Source organism: Chlorocebus sabaeus, chromosome 15 (genome assembly GCF_047675955.1).
Source record: "Chlorocebus sabaeus isolate Y175 chromosome 15, mChlSab1.0.hap1, whole genome shotgun sequence".
NCBI lineage: Eukaryota > Metazoa > Chordata > Mammalia > Primates > Cercopithecidae > Chlorocebus > Chlorocebus sabaeus.
The window spans coordinates 19,619,793-19,639,906 of NC_132918.1; the positions used below are offsets into that span (position 1 = coordinate 19,619,793).

Sequence of the window (20,114 nt, forward strand, 5' to 3'; positions counted from 1 at the left end):
GTGTAGTATGTGGCATCGTTATCCTTATGATAAAGAGGACTGAAAAGGCTTTTTTGGTATTTCTTTTTGTTTCTCACTGAAATTTAATTTGTGTTCCAAAATAGTGACTGTAGTTGTTTACTTTAACTTTCCATTTTAGGAATCCTGCCACAGTAGTTTTGAGCTAGGAAAAATTTAACTATAATAGCTTATTTGAGACACAATTTGGTCTGAGAATTTCATATCACCAAAATATATTTTCTTTTTTGAGTACTGCTTTTTTTTGCACTCATCAGAATCATGAGCTGTTTCAAAAATGTTTATGATGTTTTTTGAGTTTTCTTATTATCAGAAACTTCTCTTTGTCATGTAAAACCTTTTGCTGAGGAGATAATCCTAAACTGCATTGTCTTTCTGTCACAAATTTCAGTCTCTCTTGCCTGCTACACATTGTGTGTGGGACATGTTCTTTTGTCTTAGGGTATTTTTTTGGTTTTCTGTCTGTACAGCTGATTTTCACACCCGCTACCACTGTGGCTGCTGTACAGTCTGACATTCCTGTTGTCTCGTCGTCATCGTCATCTTCCTGTCAGTCTGCAGCTACTCAGGTGAGCTTGTCTAGCTTCATAATGTGTTACTTGAGATCTGGATCTTCAGGTTAAAGTTAAGCATTCCTTTTGTGTTTAACTTTCTGATGGTTTCAGTGCTCTTTGTCATGCATTTCAGATTGAAATTTAATAAAATATAATGAGAACTTCAAGAAAATGTTTTTTCTGTTAAAATTATAATACCATTAAACACAGATATTTAGGTTATTTGACGTTGGTTGGTCAAGGTTAATGAGACTTTTTGTTAATGACATTCTATGTTTAGTTTTATCATAAAGCAGATTTATTTCTCATGTGAGATATATTCTTTTGCTTAGATTGCTTTGCGGTATTCCTTATGTAATAACTAAGTCAAGAAGGATTTTAAGTTTGAAAGTGAATTAAACTAGACAAATTTAAAATTTTAAAAATTGGTCGGGTGCAGTGGCTCATGCCTTTAATCCCAGCACTTTTTGGAGGCCCAGGTAGGAAGATTGCTTGAGCTCAGGCATTAAAGACCAGCCTGGGCAAAATAGCAAGACCCGGTCTTTACTAAAAATAAAAAAATTTAGCTAGGTGTGGTGCTGTGCAGCTGTAATTCCAGCTTTTCAGGAAGCTGAGGCAGGAGAATTGCTCAAGCCTGGGAGATTGAGGCTGCAGGGAACTATGATAGTGCCACTGGATTCCAGTCTGGGTGACACAGTGAGATTCATCATTACAGAAATGCAAATCAAAACCACAGTATCACCATACACTCACAAGAATGGCTGACACGAAGAAGACTGCTAATACTATATATTGGTGAGAATGTGGAACATCCAGATTCTCATACATTGCTGGTGAGAGGGTAAAATGGTATAGCCACATGTTGGAAAAGACTTTGGCAGTTCCTCATGAAGTGAAACATACATGTAGCATGTGACTCAGCAGTTCTACTCCTTATGTTTACCCTGAGAGACGTGAAAACATATAAAGACATGCAAACGAATATTTATAGCAGCAGTACTCAGAATAGCCCCAAAGTGGAAACAACCAAATGTCCTTTAACTGCTGAGTGGATAAACAAATTTTGATATATTCTTTTTTTTTTTTTTTTGAGACAGAATTTTGCTGTTGTTGACCAAGCTGGAGTGCAGTGGCGCGATCTTAGCTCACTGCAACCTCCACCTCCTGGGTTCAAGTGATTCTCCTGCCTCAGTCTCCCAAGTAGCTGGGATTACAGGCGCGTGCTACTACACCCGGCTAATTTTTTTTTCTTTTTTCTTTTTTTTTTTTTTAAATAGAAACAGGGTTTCACCATGCCAGGCTGGTCGTGAACTCCTGACCTCAGGTGATTTGCCCGCCTCAGCCTCCCAAAGTGCTGGGATTACAGGCATGAGCCACCACGCCCAGCCTCAATATATTCTTACAGTGGAATACTGCTCAGAAATACTGATGAATCTTAAAAACATGATGGTTAGCAAAATAACCTTGGTATAAGGAATACATACTCTATGATTCCATTATATGAAATTCTAGAACAGGCAAAGTGAAAAACAATCAGATAAGTGGTATCTGGGGTAAAAAGTAGGGGGAGATTGATTGGGAACGGGCATGAGTGAACTTTCATGGTTAAGGGGATGTTCTGTATCTTGGGGTAGTAATTATATGGTATATACATATGTCAAAACTCATTGTTTTGTTTTATTGTATGTAAGTTACACCTCAGTAAATTTGATAAGAATGAATTAGAATGAATACATTTTAAATGAAAACAATTTGAGTTAGAATGTTACTTTGCATGATATTGCTGTATTCTGGTATTCTTCATAATGAATATTTTAGACTGCATGTGGCAGAAATGGATATTTTAGGGTCATCATTGGCTTCTTATTTATAATATAATAGTTCTCAATCTAATGGTAAAAAATAAAAAATGAGATAATAATATTCCTTGGTATTTTTGATAAAACCTCTGTATATGCATTTACAAATAAAGGCTGATTTTCATGTATTAATTTATAAAGATGATGGTCAGTTAATTTCAGGTTTCTCCTATCTTGCCCAGTGATTCTCTACAGTTTCTTAACTTTATTGGACTTTTTTTTTGCATATTGTTAAGGTTTTTCTGTTTTTTTTTTTTTTTTTTTTTTTGAGACGGAGTCTCGCTCTGTCGCCCAGGCTGGAGTGCAGTGGCCGGATCTCAGCTCACTGCAAGCTCCACCTCCCGGGTTTACGCCATTCTCCTGCCTCAGCCTCCCAAGTAGCTGGGACTACAGGCGCCCGCCACCACGCCCAGCTAGTTTTGTATTTTTTTAGTAGAGATGGGGTTTCACCGTGTTAGCCAGGATGGTCTCGATCTCCTGACCTTGTGATCTGCCCGTCTCGGCCTCCCAAAGTGCTGGGATTACAGGCTTGAGCCACCGTGCCCGGTCTAAATGGGAGGGCGTGCTGCATGGACCGGAAATCAAACCTGGGCCTCCCGCGTGGCAGGCGAGAATTCTACCACTGAACTACCCATGCACTGATAAGGTTTTCAACTCTAAACTTTTATGTTTCTGGAATGAATTTGTTGAAGTAATGATCTTTTTAAATTAACTGATTGATTTATTTAGTTATTTATTTAATTTTTGAGATAGGGTCTCACTCTGTCACCCAGGCTGGAGTGCAGTGGCTCAATCATGGCTCTTTGTAGCCTCGACCTCCCTGGGCTCAAGCCATCCTCCCACCTCAGCCTCCTGAGTAGCTGGGATTACAGGTGTGCTCCCACGCTTGGCTAGTCTTTTTATTTTTTTTTGTAGAGGCAGGGTTTCGCCATATTGCCCAGGTTGGTCCTGAACTCCTGAGCTCAAGTGATCTGCCTACCTCAGCCTCCCAGACTTCTGGGAGTACAGGCATGAGCCACTGTGCCAGCCTGAAATAATGATCTTCTTTTCTTTTCTTTTGGTTTTATGAAACCTAATAGAGCTAGACCATCGTCAACTTCCAGAACATTTTAAATTTTATTTTTTCATTTGTATTTGACTTTGTTCCAACTAAGATTTTAATTCATTTATAAGATGCGTACAATAAAACATTAGAAAGTAAATTGGAACCATGTAAGAAAAAAGACACAAAACTAGGAAAGTGGCATGGAGCTAGGAGTGAAGTTGCTGCTCAGTTTACATGTATGAAGTTCTGTATGGACTTAAGCTCCTACTTCAGTCATTTATCGTATGACTTGTACAAGTTGCCAGACATCTTTAATATTCATTCATATTTGTAGGGAAAAAGGATGAGTAATATATATCTTTAGTGTATAGAACATTACAGGCACTCAGTAAGTAGTACTTTTTTTTTTTTTTGCAGAAGTCGGGGATGGGAAGACTTGGGTTCAAATTCTGACTTCAGCAATGTTTGCCAGCCAGATTGGTTTTGGCCAGATTCATAGGATAGCATAGTGTTTATAATACGAACTTTGGAGCCAGAATCTCTGGGTTCAAATACTTGCTGTACCATTTTATTGTTACAAGTCCTTAACCTCTCACCTCAGTTTCAATTATATAAAATAAAATAACATTTATTATGTATTTTATAAGGTTGCTATGAGGATTAAATATGTTAGTAAATTAAAATAGAAGTGTCTGACAGCATTTACTAAATGTTTCATTTACTGAATTGTTTCATTTACTCCTTAAAACAACTCAGCTCTACTCTCGGAGCTGTTGCTTGCAGCTCAGAGTTGTTATAAGGAATAAATGAAACAATAAAGTACTTAACGTAGTGCCTGCCACATAATAAGATACCACAAGCTACTAATTACTATTTTTGTTATGCATTGTCTGAAGATGAGTCACAAAGTTGGTTCTTAACTTTCAGGTAACTAATAATGAAGGGAGAAAAGCAACCGCTTAAAGAATTTATAGGCCAGGCAAGGTGGCTCACACCTGTAATCCTAGCTCTTTGGGAGGCAGAGGCCGGCGGATTGCTTGAGCTCAGGAGTTCAAGACCAGCCTGGTCAACATGGCAAAACCCCATCTATAGAAAAAATTTGCAGGGTGTGGTGGTGCAGGTCTATAGTCCCAGCTACTTGGGGGACTGAGGTAGAAGGATTGCTTGAGCCCAGGAGGTTGAGGCTGCAGTGAGCCAAGATCGAGCCACTGCATTCCAGACTGGGTGATAAAGTGAGACCCTGTCTCAAAAAAAAAAAAAAAAAAAAAAGAATTTATAGTTTCCAAGGTAAAACAAACAAACGACCTGCTTAGGAAAACACAGCTGATTTTAACGTGTTCTGAGGAGCACAATTTGTCTTGCTCGTACACATGAAGAAAACATCTTACTTCATATTTAAGGGTATGTTTAATGTGAATAGTCAAAATAATTTATAAAAGTGGCCTTTGGGGTCCAGATTGATGTGTTCTAGGTATGAGCCTCTGTGATTGGACTTAATTCAAGGATAGATTTTTGAGGGGCTGGAGGAATGGATTGAACTTTAGGAATTTCTCTATGGATATTGTTTCTCTTCTCTGTACTTTTTAAATGGCAGTGAGTGAGGCTGGCATTGGTAGGTGATGCTCACACTTATGCACTCCAGTGATAACTTTCCTCAAGTTCAAGACTATTAGTTTTGGAAAATTTCTGCATAACTTTCTTGAGTTTTAAAATTATATTTGCAGTTAAAAATTTTATTTATAGTTGTGAAATACCAAATCTGAAGTTGTATTTTAATACTCTTTAAGCTATAGAAGTCAGTTCAACAGTTGATTTGTCCTTAGTACTAAACATTTTTATACCATAGTGTAAAAAATGAGGAATTTGGAATATCTCACTTCTATTTACTATGTTAAATGCTCCATTCCTTCTCTCCACCTGGCACACCGACACAAAAACAGATTTTTGGAAAGGTGTTATAGGGTAGAGTGTGTTAAGAGATGAACTGGGCATGGTGGCTCACGCCTGTAATCCCAGCACTTTGGGAGGCCAAGGCAGGCAGATCACTTGAGGTCAGGAGTGTGAGACTAGCCTGGCCAACATGGTGAAATCACGTCTCTACTAAAAATACAAAAATTAGCTAGGTGTGATGGTAGGTATCTGTAAACAGCCTGGCTAACTCACAAGGCTGAGGCAGGAGAATTGCTTGCACCTGAGAGGTGGAGGTTGCAGTGAGCCAAGATCGCACCACTACACTGCTGCGTGGGTGACAGAGCAAGCCTCTGTCTCAAAAAAAAAAAAAAAAAGAGATGAGTAAGAAATCTGACCCAGAGGCTGGCAGAGTGGCTCACACATGTAATCCCAACACTTTGGGAGGCGGAGGCGGGTGGATCGCTTGAGGCCAGAAGTTCAAGATGAGCCTGGCCAACATGGCGAAACCCCATCTCTACTAAAAATACAAAAATTAGCCGGACATGGTGGCACAGGCCTGTAGTCCTAGCTACTCAGGAGGCTGAGGCAGGAGAATTGCTTGAACCCAGGAGGTGGAGGTTGCAGTGAGCTGAGATTGAACCACTGCCCTCTAGCCTGAGTTAGACTCTGTCTCAAAAAAAAAAAAGGAAAAAAGAAAAATAAATCTGACCCAGTAAATCCGAAGGGCTGTTCTTTATTCCCCAGATAGGCTTACTGGGGAATACTCTTAGAATTGAGGAAAAAAACAGCCCTTTGGATTTAAAAGCTAAAAACTCAGCTCTACTGTCAGCAATGTGACCCTCACTCTTAGGGATACTATGATAATTGCCATAGTATTTGTTAGATTCCAGTTAAATAATTGATGTGAGGGTATTTTGGCAGGGAAGTCCTCTATAACAATGTGAGATGTGAAATTAGCAAAAATAACTCATGCAAAATGCAGACTTTTTAAAAAGTCAGAAAGTTTTCGTAACTTGATTAAAGGAAAGGTTCAGATGAAATGAATGTGGGACATCAGAGTGCCCTAATATTCTTCTTCTTAGAAAGGATGGGTTTTCTTTCAAAAGGGAAGCTCTGTCAAGGAAATCTGTGTATGTGATCTTTCCACTAGCAGCTAAGTTAACTTTGTAATATATTTAGGCAGTGTAGCTTTCATGTTTGGAATTTATTTAAACCATGTCAATATTTAAGTCAAAATGATCATAGATATTTTAGCTATATTCTAAAATATATGTGTTCACATAAATATATATACAACGTAGTGTATGTAAGTATATACACATTTTCTTTTAGAATTCCAGAAAACATAAGGAAAATTAAAAACACAAAGTGTATTATTCTATAGAAATGGATATGCTGCAGGTTTCAGGGTTCATTGTGTCAAATCCTCGTTTACTGTGAATATACTTTTCATTTGAGGGAATGCTTTCCAGTTTTTCAGATTATTATCCTTTGGTTATCATTACTCTGCAGTCTACTTTATAGATCACTTGTGGCAAATGTTAAATTTTATATTATCTTTCTCTTGCTTCCTGGAAGATTTTAATGTGCCTCTTCTAGATACTTGTTGAGATGTTTTTGGTAAACATGAACAGATTTTAATGTTAGCATAAGAACACGATGAAGAGAACTAACTAAGTGCTTACCAAAAAATTAGCCATGTAATATGTATTTCAAAATCGTACATAGGAGAATACCTCAGACTTGTGAAGTTTCTGTTAAGTCTGCAGCACCGAGCTGCAGGGAGTATAAAAATGAATGTTGAGATGAGAGTCTACTAGCGAGTCTCAGTATTTCACAGACATACATTTAGTAATTCTAAATCAAGTTAGATATTTGTCAGTTCAGTAGGCCAGTAATGACCCAAATGCTATGGGAAAGTTGTTCCAGAAGGGAGGAAGAAACCTTTTCTAACCAGGGACTTTGGGCATGTTTCTTAGGTAGGGTAAGAGGGATTTTACTGGGCTTAGAAGAATGGGTTTGGCTTCAAAAGACAGCTTTGAGAAAAGATGGCATTTAGGCAGGAGGTGCTTAAATAAGAGCGCCAAATGAAGGAAGTGGAAGGTTTATTTGGAGAATAGTGAGCAGAACAGTTTGGGTGAAATATGAGAACTGTGGGCTGGAGGAATAGAAACTGGGGGTTTGAAGTGGGTTTTGGCCTAGGTTGTGGAGGGCTTTGAGTGGCAATCTGAGAAATCTGGATTCTAATATTTCTTCTTTTTTTTTTTTTTTTTTGAGACAGTGTCTCACTCTGTTGCCCAGGCTTGAGTACAGTGGTGTGATCTCAGCTCACTGCACCCTTGCCTCCGGGTTTCAAGCAGTTCTCCTGCCTCAGCCTCCTGGGTTGCTGGGACTACAGGCACCTGCCACCACACCCGGCTAATTTTTGTATTTTTAGTAGAGACGGTGTTTCACCAAATAGGCCAGACTGGTCTTGACCTTGTGATCTGCCTGCCTCAGCCTCCCAAAGTGCTGGGATTACAGGCGTGAGCCACTGTGCCCAGCCAGTATATTTTGTTTTTGCATTAAACTTTAATAATACAGTGGTTATTATCCATTTATGTTTACATTGGTATGAAATATGAGAAAAATCAGATAAGACCCTCCATATGGTTTCTTTTTTTTTTTTTTTTTTTTTTTTTTTTTTTTTTGAGACGGAGTCTTGCTCTGTCGCCCAGGCTGGAGTGCAGTGGCCAGATCTCAGCTCACTGCAAGCTCCGCCTCCTGGGTTCATGCCATTCTCCTGCCTCAGCCTCCCGAGTAGCTGGGATTACAGGCGCCCGCCAACTCACCCGGCTAGTTTTTTGTATTTTTAGTAGAGACGGGGTTTTGCCGTTTTAGCCAGGATGGTCTCGATCTCCTGACCTCGTGATCCACCGGTCTCGGCCTCCCAATGTGCTGGGATTACAGGCTTGAGCCACCGCGCCCGGCCCATATGGTTTCAGTTAAAAAATTCTTTGAGTAGCTTAGAATAGAACTGATGAAAACTTTGGCCTGAAGTATAGCTTTCTTTTTTCTTTTTTTTTTTCTTTGAGACGGTCTCTTGCTCTGTCACCCAGACTTGGGGGGCAATGGCGCATTATCTTGGCTCACTGCAACTTCCACCTCCCAGGCTCAAGCAGTTCATGCCTCAGCCTCCTGAGTAGCTGGGATTACGGGCATGCGCCACCTTACCTGGCTAATTTGTATATTTTTAGTAGAGACGGGTTCCCTGTGTTGGCGAGGCTGGTCTCAAACTCCTGACCTGAAGTGATCCACCCACGTCGGCCTCCCAAAATGCTGGGATTACAGGTGTGAGGCCCCACGCCCAGCCTGAGAAAGGACAACTTGTTTTGGAGACAAGAGTCTCACTCTGTTGCCCAGGCTGGAGTGCGGTGGTGCCACCTGGCTCACTGCAACCTCTGCCTCCTGGGTTCAAGTGATTTTCCTGCCTCAGCCTTCTGAGTAGCTGGGGCTACAGATGTGTGCCCCCATTACTGGCTGATTTTGTATTTTTAGTAGAGATGTGGTTTCACCATGTTGGCCAGGCTGGTCTTGAACTCTTTACCTCAGGTGATCTGCCCGCCTTGGCTTCCCAAAGTGCTGGAAGAAAGTATAGCTTTTGAGCATCAGTTAATGATGTAGAGACAGAAAACACATGAAACTGAAGAACATTTTATAAAGCAGCAGTGTATCATTTGCTTTGTCACTTTGGAGTCTCTTTTATCTCAGTTTCTCTCCCAGGGCCAGTGCTAGCCTACATATATTTGGTACATGCATTCTAGATAGACATGAAGTTCAGCAACTTTTGGAGAAGCATTTTTCTGTCTTGCTTCTTGCTGTTTGGAAATTATAAATCTCAGCTGAGAGTAATTGGAATAATCTTTGCTACCATCCAGACTGGCAGTATGTTTCAAATAGCCCTGAGTGTAGCAGGAGCCACCACAGAAAGCCATTTCAGGATCATGCACACAGTCTTTTCAGTTCATGAGATGTAGTTTTCAAAGGCAGTGAATGTTCAATAACAACACCACCAAAATTTTACTAAATTAAAAGAGTTTCTTGAAAATGCTTTTCATAATTTTCACAATGGGGCAGATGATTTGATGAATTAATTTTCTTACAAGGTCAATGTCCCCTTAATCTCTATAGCTGGAACTGGTAACTTTTAAATGCAGTATGTTGCAGAGTAATTTCCTCATATTCATAGTTCATACATGTATAATACACACACTGTTTATATGTATATACATACTGCTTTTATCTAGTTCTTTATGATCCTTCCCTTCTCTCCCTTCTCCTCCTCCTCCTTCCCTCCCCCTTTCATCTTCCCTCTCTTCCTCCCTTACTCCCCCCTCTTTCCTTTCTCTTAATGTCTTTTAAAAAATTGCCACTTAATATTTAAGATGTGATTATTTAGAATAATAACTCTTCTTTCCTTAAGGATTAATCAGTTCTTTGAAGTGCTCGGAGCTTTTTGTATGAAGAGCATAATATAAGTGTGTTGTCAGTATTGTCATAATGGTAATGATGTCCATATCAATTAAAACCATCTGTTTTCATCCTGATTTTCTGTTATGTGGTTCTTAGGTTCAGAATTTAACATTACGCAGCCAGAAGTTGGGTGTATTATCTAGCTCACAGAATGGTCCACCAAAAAGCACTAGTCAAACTCAGTCATTGACAATTTGTCATAACAAAACAACAGTGACCAGTTCTAAAATCAGCCAACGAGATCCTTCTCCAGAAAGTAATAAGAAAGGAGAAAGCCCAAGTCTGGAATCACGAAGCACAGCTGTCACCCGGACATCGAGTATTCACCAGTTAATAGCACCAGGTGGGATAAAACTTTCGTTGAAAATAGTTGTATTATTCATTTTCTTAGCAGACAGAGCAAAACAAAGGATGTTCATTACTTGAACAGGAGTGACACCTTTAAAACATTTTAGAATGTGAATTTTATAAATTTAATCTTAATGTGTAGCCTGAAGAGAGACAAAAAAGCCCAACAGATAAAATAAATTGTAACAATGTAATAGGTTTTTAAAAATCAAATAACATTTGATTAACATCTTTAAGTGCTGGTCTCTCCTTATATTGATAAAACCTTTTAGCTTTAAAAAAAGATTTGCCTGTAGTTTATTTAATATACTTCAGTGGGATAATTTTTAAAAGCTTATAAAAAAGCAGTATACTATTTTGTTTAAAGTTGTTATCAGTGGGAGAAATTTGTCACTTTGAAACACAGAACTATGCATAATTATTTTCCTTATGTTGTTGGGTTTTTCTGTCTTTGATTTCATCTCTGAGAGGATCATCTCAGGCAATGAACTGAGTCATTGTCTTTCTTCTCAAGCTTTGAATTCAACCTGTGCATCCTTTACTTTATCCAGATAATCTTGCCTCGTGGTTCTCATACTGAAAATGTGGGGGCCATTTAGAGTGACCTTGCTGCCTCTCTGTTCATCTCAGAATTTCTCAGGATTGAACTTTCTTTACTTTTAATAAGATAAAGAGTTACATGTATTCTTAAACTTAGCACCATTTGCCCCTGTTGTTGATCCTACCTTTTTATTTTAAACCTTCTTTAGTACTTAATTGTTAGAGCATCTTTTATCTTCTCATACTAGACCGTTTCCTTTGTTTCTCAACCATAATTAGGTCTCCCTTATTCTTAATGTATCTGCATGTTTTTCTAAATCACTATAACTGTAGCTTATTTGAGTATGTGTGTGTGTATGTGTATGTGTGTTGCACTGGGCTAGACACCTTATAAATGTTTCATTAAAAAAAAAAAAATTCTGGCCGGGTGCAGTGGCTCATGCCTGTAATCCCAACACTTTGGGAGGCTGAGATGGTGGATCACTTGAGGTCAGGAGTTTGAGACCAGCCTGGCCAACATCGTGAAACCCCATCTTTACTAAAAATAAAAAAATATAAAAACCCCAGCTTTACTAAAAATATAAAAATTAGCGGGGCATGGTGGTGTGCACCTATAGTCCCAGCTACTTGGGAGGCTGAGGTATGAGAGTTGCTTGAACCTAGAAGGCAGAGGTTGCAGTGAGCCAAGATTGCATCACTGCATACCAGCCTAGGTGACAGAGCAAGACTCTGTCTCAAAAAAAAAAAAACTTCCTTTGTTCCGGCAACCACATTGGGGAAGCATCTTTTTTCTGTCCTTTTATAACGCTGCTTTACTTTTTAAAGACTTGTTTTACACTTAGGTGTTAAGTGTAAAATATTCCACTTAAACCTATTTCACTTCTCATGTTTCCTGTGTTAATGTTGCCAGCATTATCTACATCACTGAATCTCAAAACTGTGGAATTGTCTGATGACCCTAGTTAGAAATTTCTCCTCACTCTGAACTTGTATGGTCCCTTCTGGTTCTTTTTCTTTTATAGTTATTTGTATACTGATCTTAGCTTCTCTGCTAGATAGTAAGCTCCTTGAGGGTAGGATAATAATATTGAGCATTTATGTATGTGTGAGGCACTGTTAGTACTTTACATTAACTCTTTAATCCCTTTTTAGATTCACCTTTTCATCTTTGTATCTTGACAGCACTAAGTTGTACCTTGTATGTACTTACCTATATTAGGTGGGAGGTACATATTTGTTGGATTAATAGTTCATTTTTTTTCCCCACTTGTATTTTAGGAATTATTGCAGTCTTTCTGATTGGTACTAATTAGGTATCACTATGCTTAGAATTGTTAAATGTGAATCTTATGTAAGTAGGCTTTGATATAATGTATAAAGTAATAAATATATTCATAGTATAATTAGACACTTTTTTTTTTTTTTTAAACCTCTGTGTGCTAGGCGCTGCTCTCTGTATGGCATAAAAGCTGGGTTTTTACACTACTGTTTTTACACTACTATTCTCAGCCTCAAACCAGCATCCGGCCAGTTTTGACAGTCAGTGTGGAGCAGTGGTGACCCATGGTGCTTAGAATGACTGCTCAGGGACAATTTCTAGTGATTCCTGAAGTTTTGATAAATTATAATGAAGGGTAGGTTAATTTCTTTCCAAAGAGAATGTTACTTTCAGAGAAAGCTGGGAACTGTTTCAGGGTTAGTTCAAGCAAGGAGATCTAGTTTTGGATTTTTCAGTCCCCCTTAACTCTCAATACCTAGTTCTGAATTGCAGCTTATTCCCTCTTTCATTAATAGTGTGATAATATGCTTGTAGTTTGCGTTCCTCTGGTGGTCAATATCTTGTGTAAGTATGGAGGAAACCAGTAAGCCAAAACCACCAGAGTCTCAGGTCACTTTTAATTCCAAATTCAGATCTTACGTGTATTACCCAAACTCCAATTTTCCGTGATGTTGTTGATTGGAAACAAAACGACTCAGAAAATCCTAAACTACTTAAAAGTTTCTTAAGCCTTACACTGCAGTTATTCAAAGCCATTCATATCTTCTATTAAGGCTATAGCTATATTTTTCACATTTTTAGTTTTTCTGCTTTTATTGGCAAGAAGTTAATATCGGCCTGGTGCAGTGGCTCACGCCTATAATCCCAGCACTTTAGGAGGCTGAGGCGGGCAGATCACAAGGTCAAAAGATCAAGACCATCCTAGCCAACATGGTGAAACCATGTCTCTACTAAAAATACAAAAATTAGCCAGGCATGGTGGTGTGCGCTTGTAATTCCAGCTACTCAGGAGACTGAGGCAGGAGAATCACTTGAACCTAGGAGGCGGAGGTTGCAGTGAGCCGAGATCGCACCACTGCATTCCAGCCTGGCAACAGAGCGAGACTCAAGTCTTTAAAAAAAAAAAAAAAAAGTTAATCTGAAGCTGAGATATTTTGAGAGATTCTAAATTGATTATTTGTCCTCAATAACAAAAATGTTCCTTCAAGTCATTTTAAATGTAAAACAATCTACTTGTATTCTAATGTAGTGTAGTCTAATAATTATCATAGTGTACATGGATATTGTGATATGTATTTTTAGGGTGCTAAAGTAACTTGGTTTTCTTTATCATTTCTTTTTGAAGGTGGAGTTTCCACTTGATACTTAGTAAATTCTATTTTTAATATATAAAATAAGGTCAAACTTTAAATGTCTGGAAATATGAACTGTATTAGAGCTGAAGTTTTTTTTTAATCACAGTTTTTAGAGATTTTATGAAACTAGTTTAATTGGAAAAATATATACTGTTTTTTGTAGACATTAATTCATTGTGTAGTGAGAAGGTCCTGTATTAATTAATCTGCTCCAGCTGCCCTAACAAAATACTATAGACCATGGCTTGAAGAGCAGAAATTAATTTTCTTACAGTCCTGGAGGCTGGAAAGCCCAAGATCAAGGTCTGGCAATGTTCAGTTTCTGGTGAGGGCTCACTTCCTGGCTTGCAGATGTCCTCACCTGGCCTTTTCTTGAGTGTGTGGTGGGTGAAGAGAGCAGAAGCTCTCTGATGTCTTTTCTTAAAAGGGCACAAACCATGTCATGTCGGGGCCCCACCCAATGACCTCATTTAACCTTCGTTATTTCCTTAGGGGCCCCATCTACAAATACACAATGGGAGTTAGGGCTTCAGCATATGAATTTTGTCCCACACTGAGTCCATAACAGGGCCCTAGACTCAGTTAGGGTCATAGGTTCTTTTAGACCTAATGCTGTCCTTAATAGCCAGATGATTTCAGGCAAGTCACTTAACTACTTACAGTTTCTTCATCTGTAATATGTTGGATTGTTATAGTACCCTGTCACTTTCATGGGATTGCTGTACTGAATGAAATAGTATGTGTTACTTTTTTTTTTTTTTGAGATGGAGTCTAGCACTGTCTCCCAGGCTGGAGTGCAGTGGCACAATCTCGGCTCACTGCAAGCTCGGCCTCCTGGGTTCACGCCATTCTCCTACCTCTCAGCCTCCCAAGTAGCTGGGACTACAGGCACCCGCCACTGTGCCTGGCTAATTTTTTGTATTTTTAGTAGAAACAGGGTTTCACCATGGTCTTGATCTCCTGACCTCGTGATCCCCCCGCTTTGGCCTCCCAAAGGGCTGGGATTACAGGCGTGAGCCACTGCGCCTGGCCAGTACATGTTACTTAAATAATAGAATTATATATATGTGAGAGATGATGTCAGCCATTAATTCTCTGACTACAAAGCCACCCTAACAATAAGATGTTTATTAAAATTAGAGAAATTAACCAACATGATAGGAGTTTTTTTTCAGAGCACTAGGTGTTGTCTTTGATAGAGGTATTGCTTCACATAGCCACATAATTATTCTGTAATATATGTGCTTATCGGTTGGACTTATGGACTAATATAAACACACTTTGATTTCTGATCCAAGAAAAATGTAATTTAGATGAAAGGATAGATTGCTAATCTATTGGATTGTCACAGCTCTAGGATATAAAAAGATTGCTTACTTACCAGAGCATAGAAAGAATTGTTACTCTTTTTTTTTTTTTTTTGGGACGGCATCTCCCTCTGTTGCCCATGCTGGAGTTGCAATGGCGCGATCTTTGCTCACTGCAACTTTCGCCTCCTGAGTTCAAGCAATTCTCCCACCTCAGCCTCCTGAGTAGTAGCTGGTTTTACAGGCATGTGTTACCACGCCTGGCTAATTTTTGTATTTTTAGTAGAGATGGGGTTTCACCAAGTTAGCTAGTCTGGTCTTGAACTCCTGACCTCAGGTGATCCTCCTGCTTCGGCCTCCCAGAGCGCTGGGATTATGGGCATGAGCCATCGTGCCCAGCCAGAATTGTTATTCTAGTAGATATAATATCCATAGTACTTCAAGAGTATGGTAAATTTAACTTAAAACTTTACTTACAAAATTGAATTGAAGTGGGCCTTTGCTCTTACACTTGCAAAAAAATCTATTTACTTATCTGTAGGAGGGAAATAATAATACCCACCTATACCACAGGCATTTTGTAAGTATGAATGAGAGACATGTGAAAGCACTTTGAGTCCCTTGGATGAAGGGCACTTTATAGAAATCCAAGATTTAGTTAATTCACCCTTTTTGAATACTGTATAGCATAGTCTGTATCAACACAGTTTTAAAGGGCTGACATAAAATTTTCAGTCTTAGTGTAAAGTACTAGCCCTAGATATTATATGAAAATTATTTTGTTGATTTGATTTCCTTTTTTTAATTTTATTTAAACAATTAGTGGATATTTATTGGACTTTCTAAATGCCTCTTTTTTGGATGTTAATCAGATGTTAATTTCTTTAAAGGATTCCAAAAATTTTAAATAATAACCAAATATAAAAATGTTTTTTAAAAAGTTATGGAAAGTTTTTATAAAGTTGTTGTTACAAATGTGGTTGAACACAAAAATAGATGTAAGGTATAATATAGTCTTTCTCCTAATATTCCAAGGTTAGGAAAAAAAATTGCCCTGTCTTTAAATCTGTGTTAAATTTGTGTAATTTTTACCTGATATTAACATTAAGCAATTGTTTCAATTTATCTTCTTGTGAACTCAGTTTCCATTCTTAGGGAGGATTTCACCAGCATCTCCCTTTCTATAAACATGTGTCACCAGTTTGCAGAAAAGGCATAATGATGGGGGGCTCCCTACCGTTTGATTGTGCTAATTCTTACATATATTTATTCCTGTTGAGAGTGGCTTCTTTGTGGAGAAAACCTCATACTGTCACATCAGTCATTGAAGGGTTTTTTTGGTGAGGGAAAAAGGTTAACAAAATCCCTTATTTAGGTAGCATGGGCTTCTGATTGTCTCATTCTCTGCAAGCAAAACTAGTGTTTTCCTAGATTTAGAATGGCCCCTGAGTTTCAGTTCTTAGTTATAGTGATTATTTAACTGTGCTACAGGATTTACACATCTTTTGCTTAATCATATTAAATTATTATACAAAACATTTTCTCTTCCTGGGTCAAATGATATACCCTCATCTCAGCTCAAAAATGGAAACTCATTTGGAAAGCTTTATAAGTAATTACCCTATTAGTTGGAAGCAAGTTTAGATATGGATTAGAAAGGATGAGATCTTTATTTTATGAATTTTATTGTAGCCTTTTTATGATTTTGAAGTTATCTTTATATATGTTATACTTGTTCTATGATGATACTCCTCTTTTCCCGCAAAGAAAAAATTCAAGTGTATAAACTTTGCTAAAAGTTAATGCAGATATTCAGGTGACCTATAAAATATAATAAGAACAAACTATGTACAGATTCAGATTATTAAGTGTTAGGCAGTTTTCTTTTAGAACTTATCACAATACAGTATATTTTATGATATTTTAAAGTTTTCCAAGGAAAACCTGTTTGTCATTAAATATTCAGGCCAGGCGTGGTGGCTTACGCTTGTAATCCCAGCGCTTTGGGAGGCTGAGTTGGGCAGATCACTTGAGGTCAGGTTTCAAGACCATCCTGGCCAACGTGGTGAAATCCGTCTCTACTAAAAATACAGAAGTTAACCGGGCGTGGTCGTGGGTGCCTGTAATCCCAGCTACTCGGGAGGCAGAGACAGGAGAATCGCTTGAACCAGGGAGGTGGAGGGTTGCAGTGAACTGAGATTGTGCCACTGCTCCCCAGCCTGGGTGACAATAGCAAGACTCTGTCTCAAAAAAAAAAAAAAAAATTTTTTTTTTTTTCAAATTACTCTTGTCTGGAAAACTTGTAATAGAATTCTGATGATTATGACCTTCTGATATGAACACTTTTTCCTTTAGAGTTATTTACAAATTTCTGTATTTTTGAAATCAATACTAATTGTCATTTTTTTCTCTCACAGCTTCATATTCTCCAATTCAGCCTCATTCTCTAATAAAACATCAGCAGATTCCTCTTCATTCACCACCTTCCAAAGTTTCCCATCATCAGCTGATATTACAACAGCAGCAGCAGCAAATTCAGCCAATCACACTTCAGAATTCAGCTCAAGACCCACCCCCATCCCAGCACTGTATACCACTCCAGAACCATGGGCTTCCTCCAGCTCCCAGTAATGCCCAGTCACAGCATTGTTCACCGATTCAGAGTCATCCGCCTCCTTTAACAGTGTCTCCTAATCAGTCACAGTCAGCACAGCAGTCTGTAGTGGTGTCTCCTCCACCACCTCATTCACCAAGTCAGTCTCCTACTATAATTATTCATCCACAAGCACTTATTCAGCCACACCCTCTTGTGTCATCAGCTCTCCAGCCAGGGCCAAATTTGCAGCAGTCCACTGCTAATCAGGTACAACCTACAGCACAGTTGAATCTTCCATCCCATCTTCCACTTCCAACTTCCCCTGTTGTACACATTGGCCCAGTTCAGCAGTCTGCCTTGGTATCCCCAGGCCAGCAGATTGTCTCTCCATCACACCAGCAATATTCATCCCTGCAGTCCTCTCCAATTCCAATTGCAAGTCCTCCACAGATGTCGACATCTCCTCCAGCTCAGATTCCACCACTGCCCTTGCAGTCTATGCAGTCTTTACAAGTGCAGCCTGAAATTCTGTCCCAGGGCCAGGTTTTGGTGCAGAATGCTTTGGTGTCAGAAGAGGAGCTTCCAGCTGCAGAAGCTTTGGTCCAGTTGCCATTTCAGACTCTTCCTCCTCCACAGACGGTTGCGGTAAACCTACAAGTGCAACCACCAGCACCTGTTGATCCTCCAGTGGTAAGCCCTTGGAAGCTCTTTGACTTTCTTGCTGAACTGAAAGTAAAAACGATTTTTTCCCACACTATGTTTTATTGCAAGATCTAAATGCCTATGAACTAAAAAAGCTTGAAATTTCCATGTGTCAGTATTCTGACAAACATGCTGTATGGGCAAAAAAAATGCCATTGTTTGTTTAGTATGGTTGCATGCTTTATAATTTGTGATGGTAATTAAAGTCCCTCGTTAATTTTATTACTATTTAAACAAATCCATCTGCTATCTTTACAGAGTTGATTTTTTTTCCCCAAGGGAATGCATTTGAACCAGTGTCATCTGCACAAAGTTTTTTCTCTTAAGGTGATTATCCTTCATAGATCCCTTCTGTTGGCTTGTATGTTCTCAAAACGTGTGGTTTATCTAGCCTAATCCTTTTAGTTTTATGCATCCTGAAGTCCTGGGCCTTTACGGGATTTTGTTTCAAGTTGGAGGTATGCTTATATGATGTAGTTTTTTGGCAAAACTATCCTTTGTAGTTGAAATTTTATTAAAAAATTTATTCTAGGAGAGAGTCCAGCTTTGCCAAAAATTTAACTGTAGACCATCTTATAGAATTATTAAACTTAATGGTTTTTTATTTCCACTGAGAGAAGATATGTCCTTAAAATATTTCTCACTTAAAAAGCTCAAAAAATCTTGGTGGATAAATTTAATACTGAGGATGAAAAAATCCATTTAGAGGAGTAAAAGTTTTGAATAATTGAGATTGTAGTGGAATTTTTAAGAATAACCTCTAAAAACAATTACTTGTTGCCTAGAAAGGAAAATTATCTTGAAAAATACTTTTCTTTAAACATTCTCTAAAAGACATTTTAAGATTTATAAAACTAAAATAAGGTCTCTAATTGTTTAGTCAGAAGGGTCAGATTCATAATTTGTAACTGAGGAGAAGAATCTTCCTAAAGGGAGGTTTTGTATTACACCTCATCCAAGAGATTTTGTCACCTAAAAGCTAATAAATACTAGCCCAGAAAGGAGTTTCAAAGTATTTTTTATTATTAATACTTGTTTTTTCTTTTTCATACTTGGATTATCCTCAGTGTTCTTTAATGGAAAGCATTTTGGTTCTCACGAAACAAATGTATAGATTTTTGTATTCTTGTCATTCTGACTGATCTTAATAGGCACAAAGAGATTGAATTCTTCTTTCTGTGAATTTTTATTAAAATTAGAACTTGACTGGGTGTGGTGGCTCGCGCCTATAACCCTAGCACTTTGGGAGGCTGAGGTGGGCTGATCACCTGAGCTCAGGAATTCGAGACCAGCCTTCGAGACCCCGTCGACAAGACGAAACCCTGTCTACACAAAAAAATAAAAAAATTACCCAGGAGTGGTGGCCATGCCTGTAATCCCAGCTACTCGGGGTGCTGAGGCAGGAGAATCACTTGAACCTGGGAGGTGGAGGTTGCAGTGGGCTGAGATTGTGGCCTGGGTAACTGAGCAAAACTTTGTCTCAAAAAAAGGGAAAGAAAATTTTTTTTAAAGTTTGTCATTCAGTTATCATGTCTATATTTTCTTTCAATAGATTTTTGGAGTTTACTATGGATATTGTAACAAAAACAGGAGTTTGGGAAGTGTACAGCACCTTCAAAAAATTTTTAATTTAAATTACTTTCTCACTACCTAGTTCAGTGATTTGGTTTTTAACCAGTAAAAAGTAAGGCAGTTTCCAGACAGGGCATAATAGACAAGAAAAAAATACAATTAAAAAAAAAAAAAAAAAAAAAACCAAGTAAAAAATACTTCTTTATAGTCCTTGTATTTTTTAAATTTTTTATATTAGGGGAAGCTATGGAGGAGCAAATTTGGGATAGAAATATAAGGCTGGGTGTGGTGCCTCACACCTGTAATCCCAGCACTTTGGGAGGCCAAGGCAGGTGGATCACCTGAGGTCAGGAGTTCAAGACCAGCCTGGCCAACATAGAGAAACCCCATCTCTACCAAAAATACAAAAATTAGCTGGGCATGGTGGCAAATGCCTGTAATCCCAGCTGCTTGGGAGACTGAGGCACAAGAATGGCTTGAACCTGCAAGGCAGAGGTTTCAGTGAGCCGAGATCTT

General features: G+C 38.5%; 1 protein-coding gene and 1 non-coding gene across 10 annotated transcripts in view; one reads left to right on the plus strand and one right to left on the minus strand.

The window, feature by feature from the left end:
• PHC3 (polyhomeotic homolog 3) overlaps nucleotides 1–20,114 on the plus strand; it is a 93,838-nt gene that overhangs the window by 34,799 nt on the left and 38,925 nt on the right. For 6 of the 9 annotated variants that reach the window (XR_492928.3, XM_007972121.3, XM_037988575.2 and 3 more), the window contains 4 exons: nucleotides 489–587; nucleotides 9,996–10,242; nucleotides 17,146–18,014; nucleotides 18,306–18,353. Coding sequence is in view for 8 of the 9 variants with exons in the window: in XM_007972121.3 (XP_007970312.2) it covers nucleotides 489–587; nucleotides 9,996–10,242; nucleotides 17,146–18,014; nucleotides 18,306–18,353 (1,263 nt within the window). In the remaining variant the exon portion in view is untranslated. The remainder of the gene's footprint in view (nucleotides 1–488; nucleotides 588–9,995; nucleotides 10,243–17,145; nucleotides 18,015–18,305; nucleotides 18,354–20,114) is intronic. The other 3 variants (XM_007972124.3, XM_037988576.2, XM_007972125.3) reach the window with 1 other exon arrangement.
• Nucleotides 2,998–3,068, minus strand: TRNAG-GCC (transfer RNA glycine (anticodon GCC)). The gene has a single exon. It is a non-coding gene; the product is annotated as a tRNA-Gly (tRNA).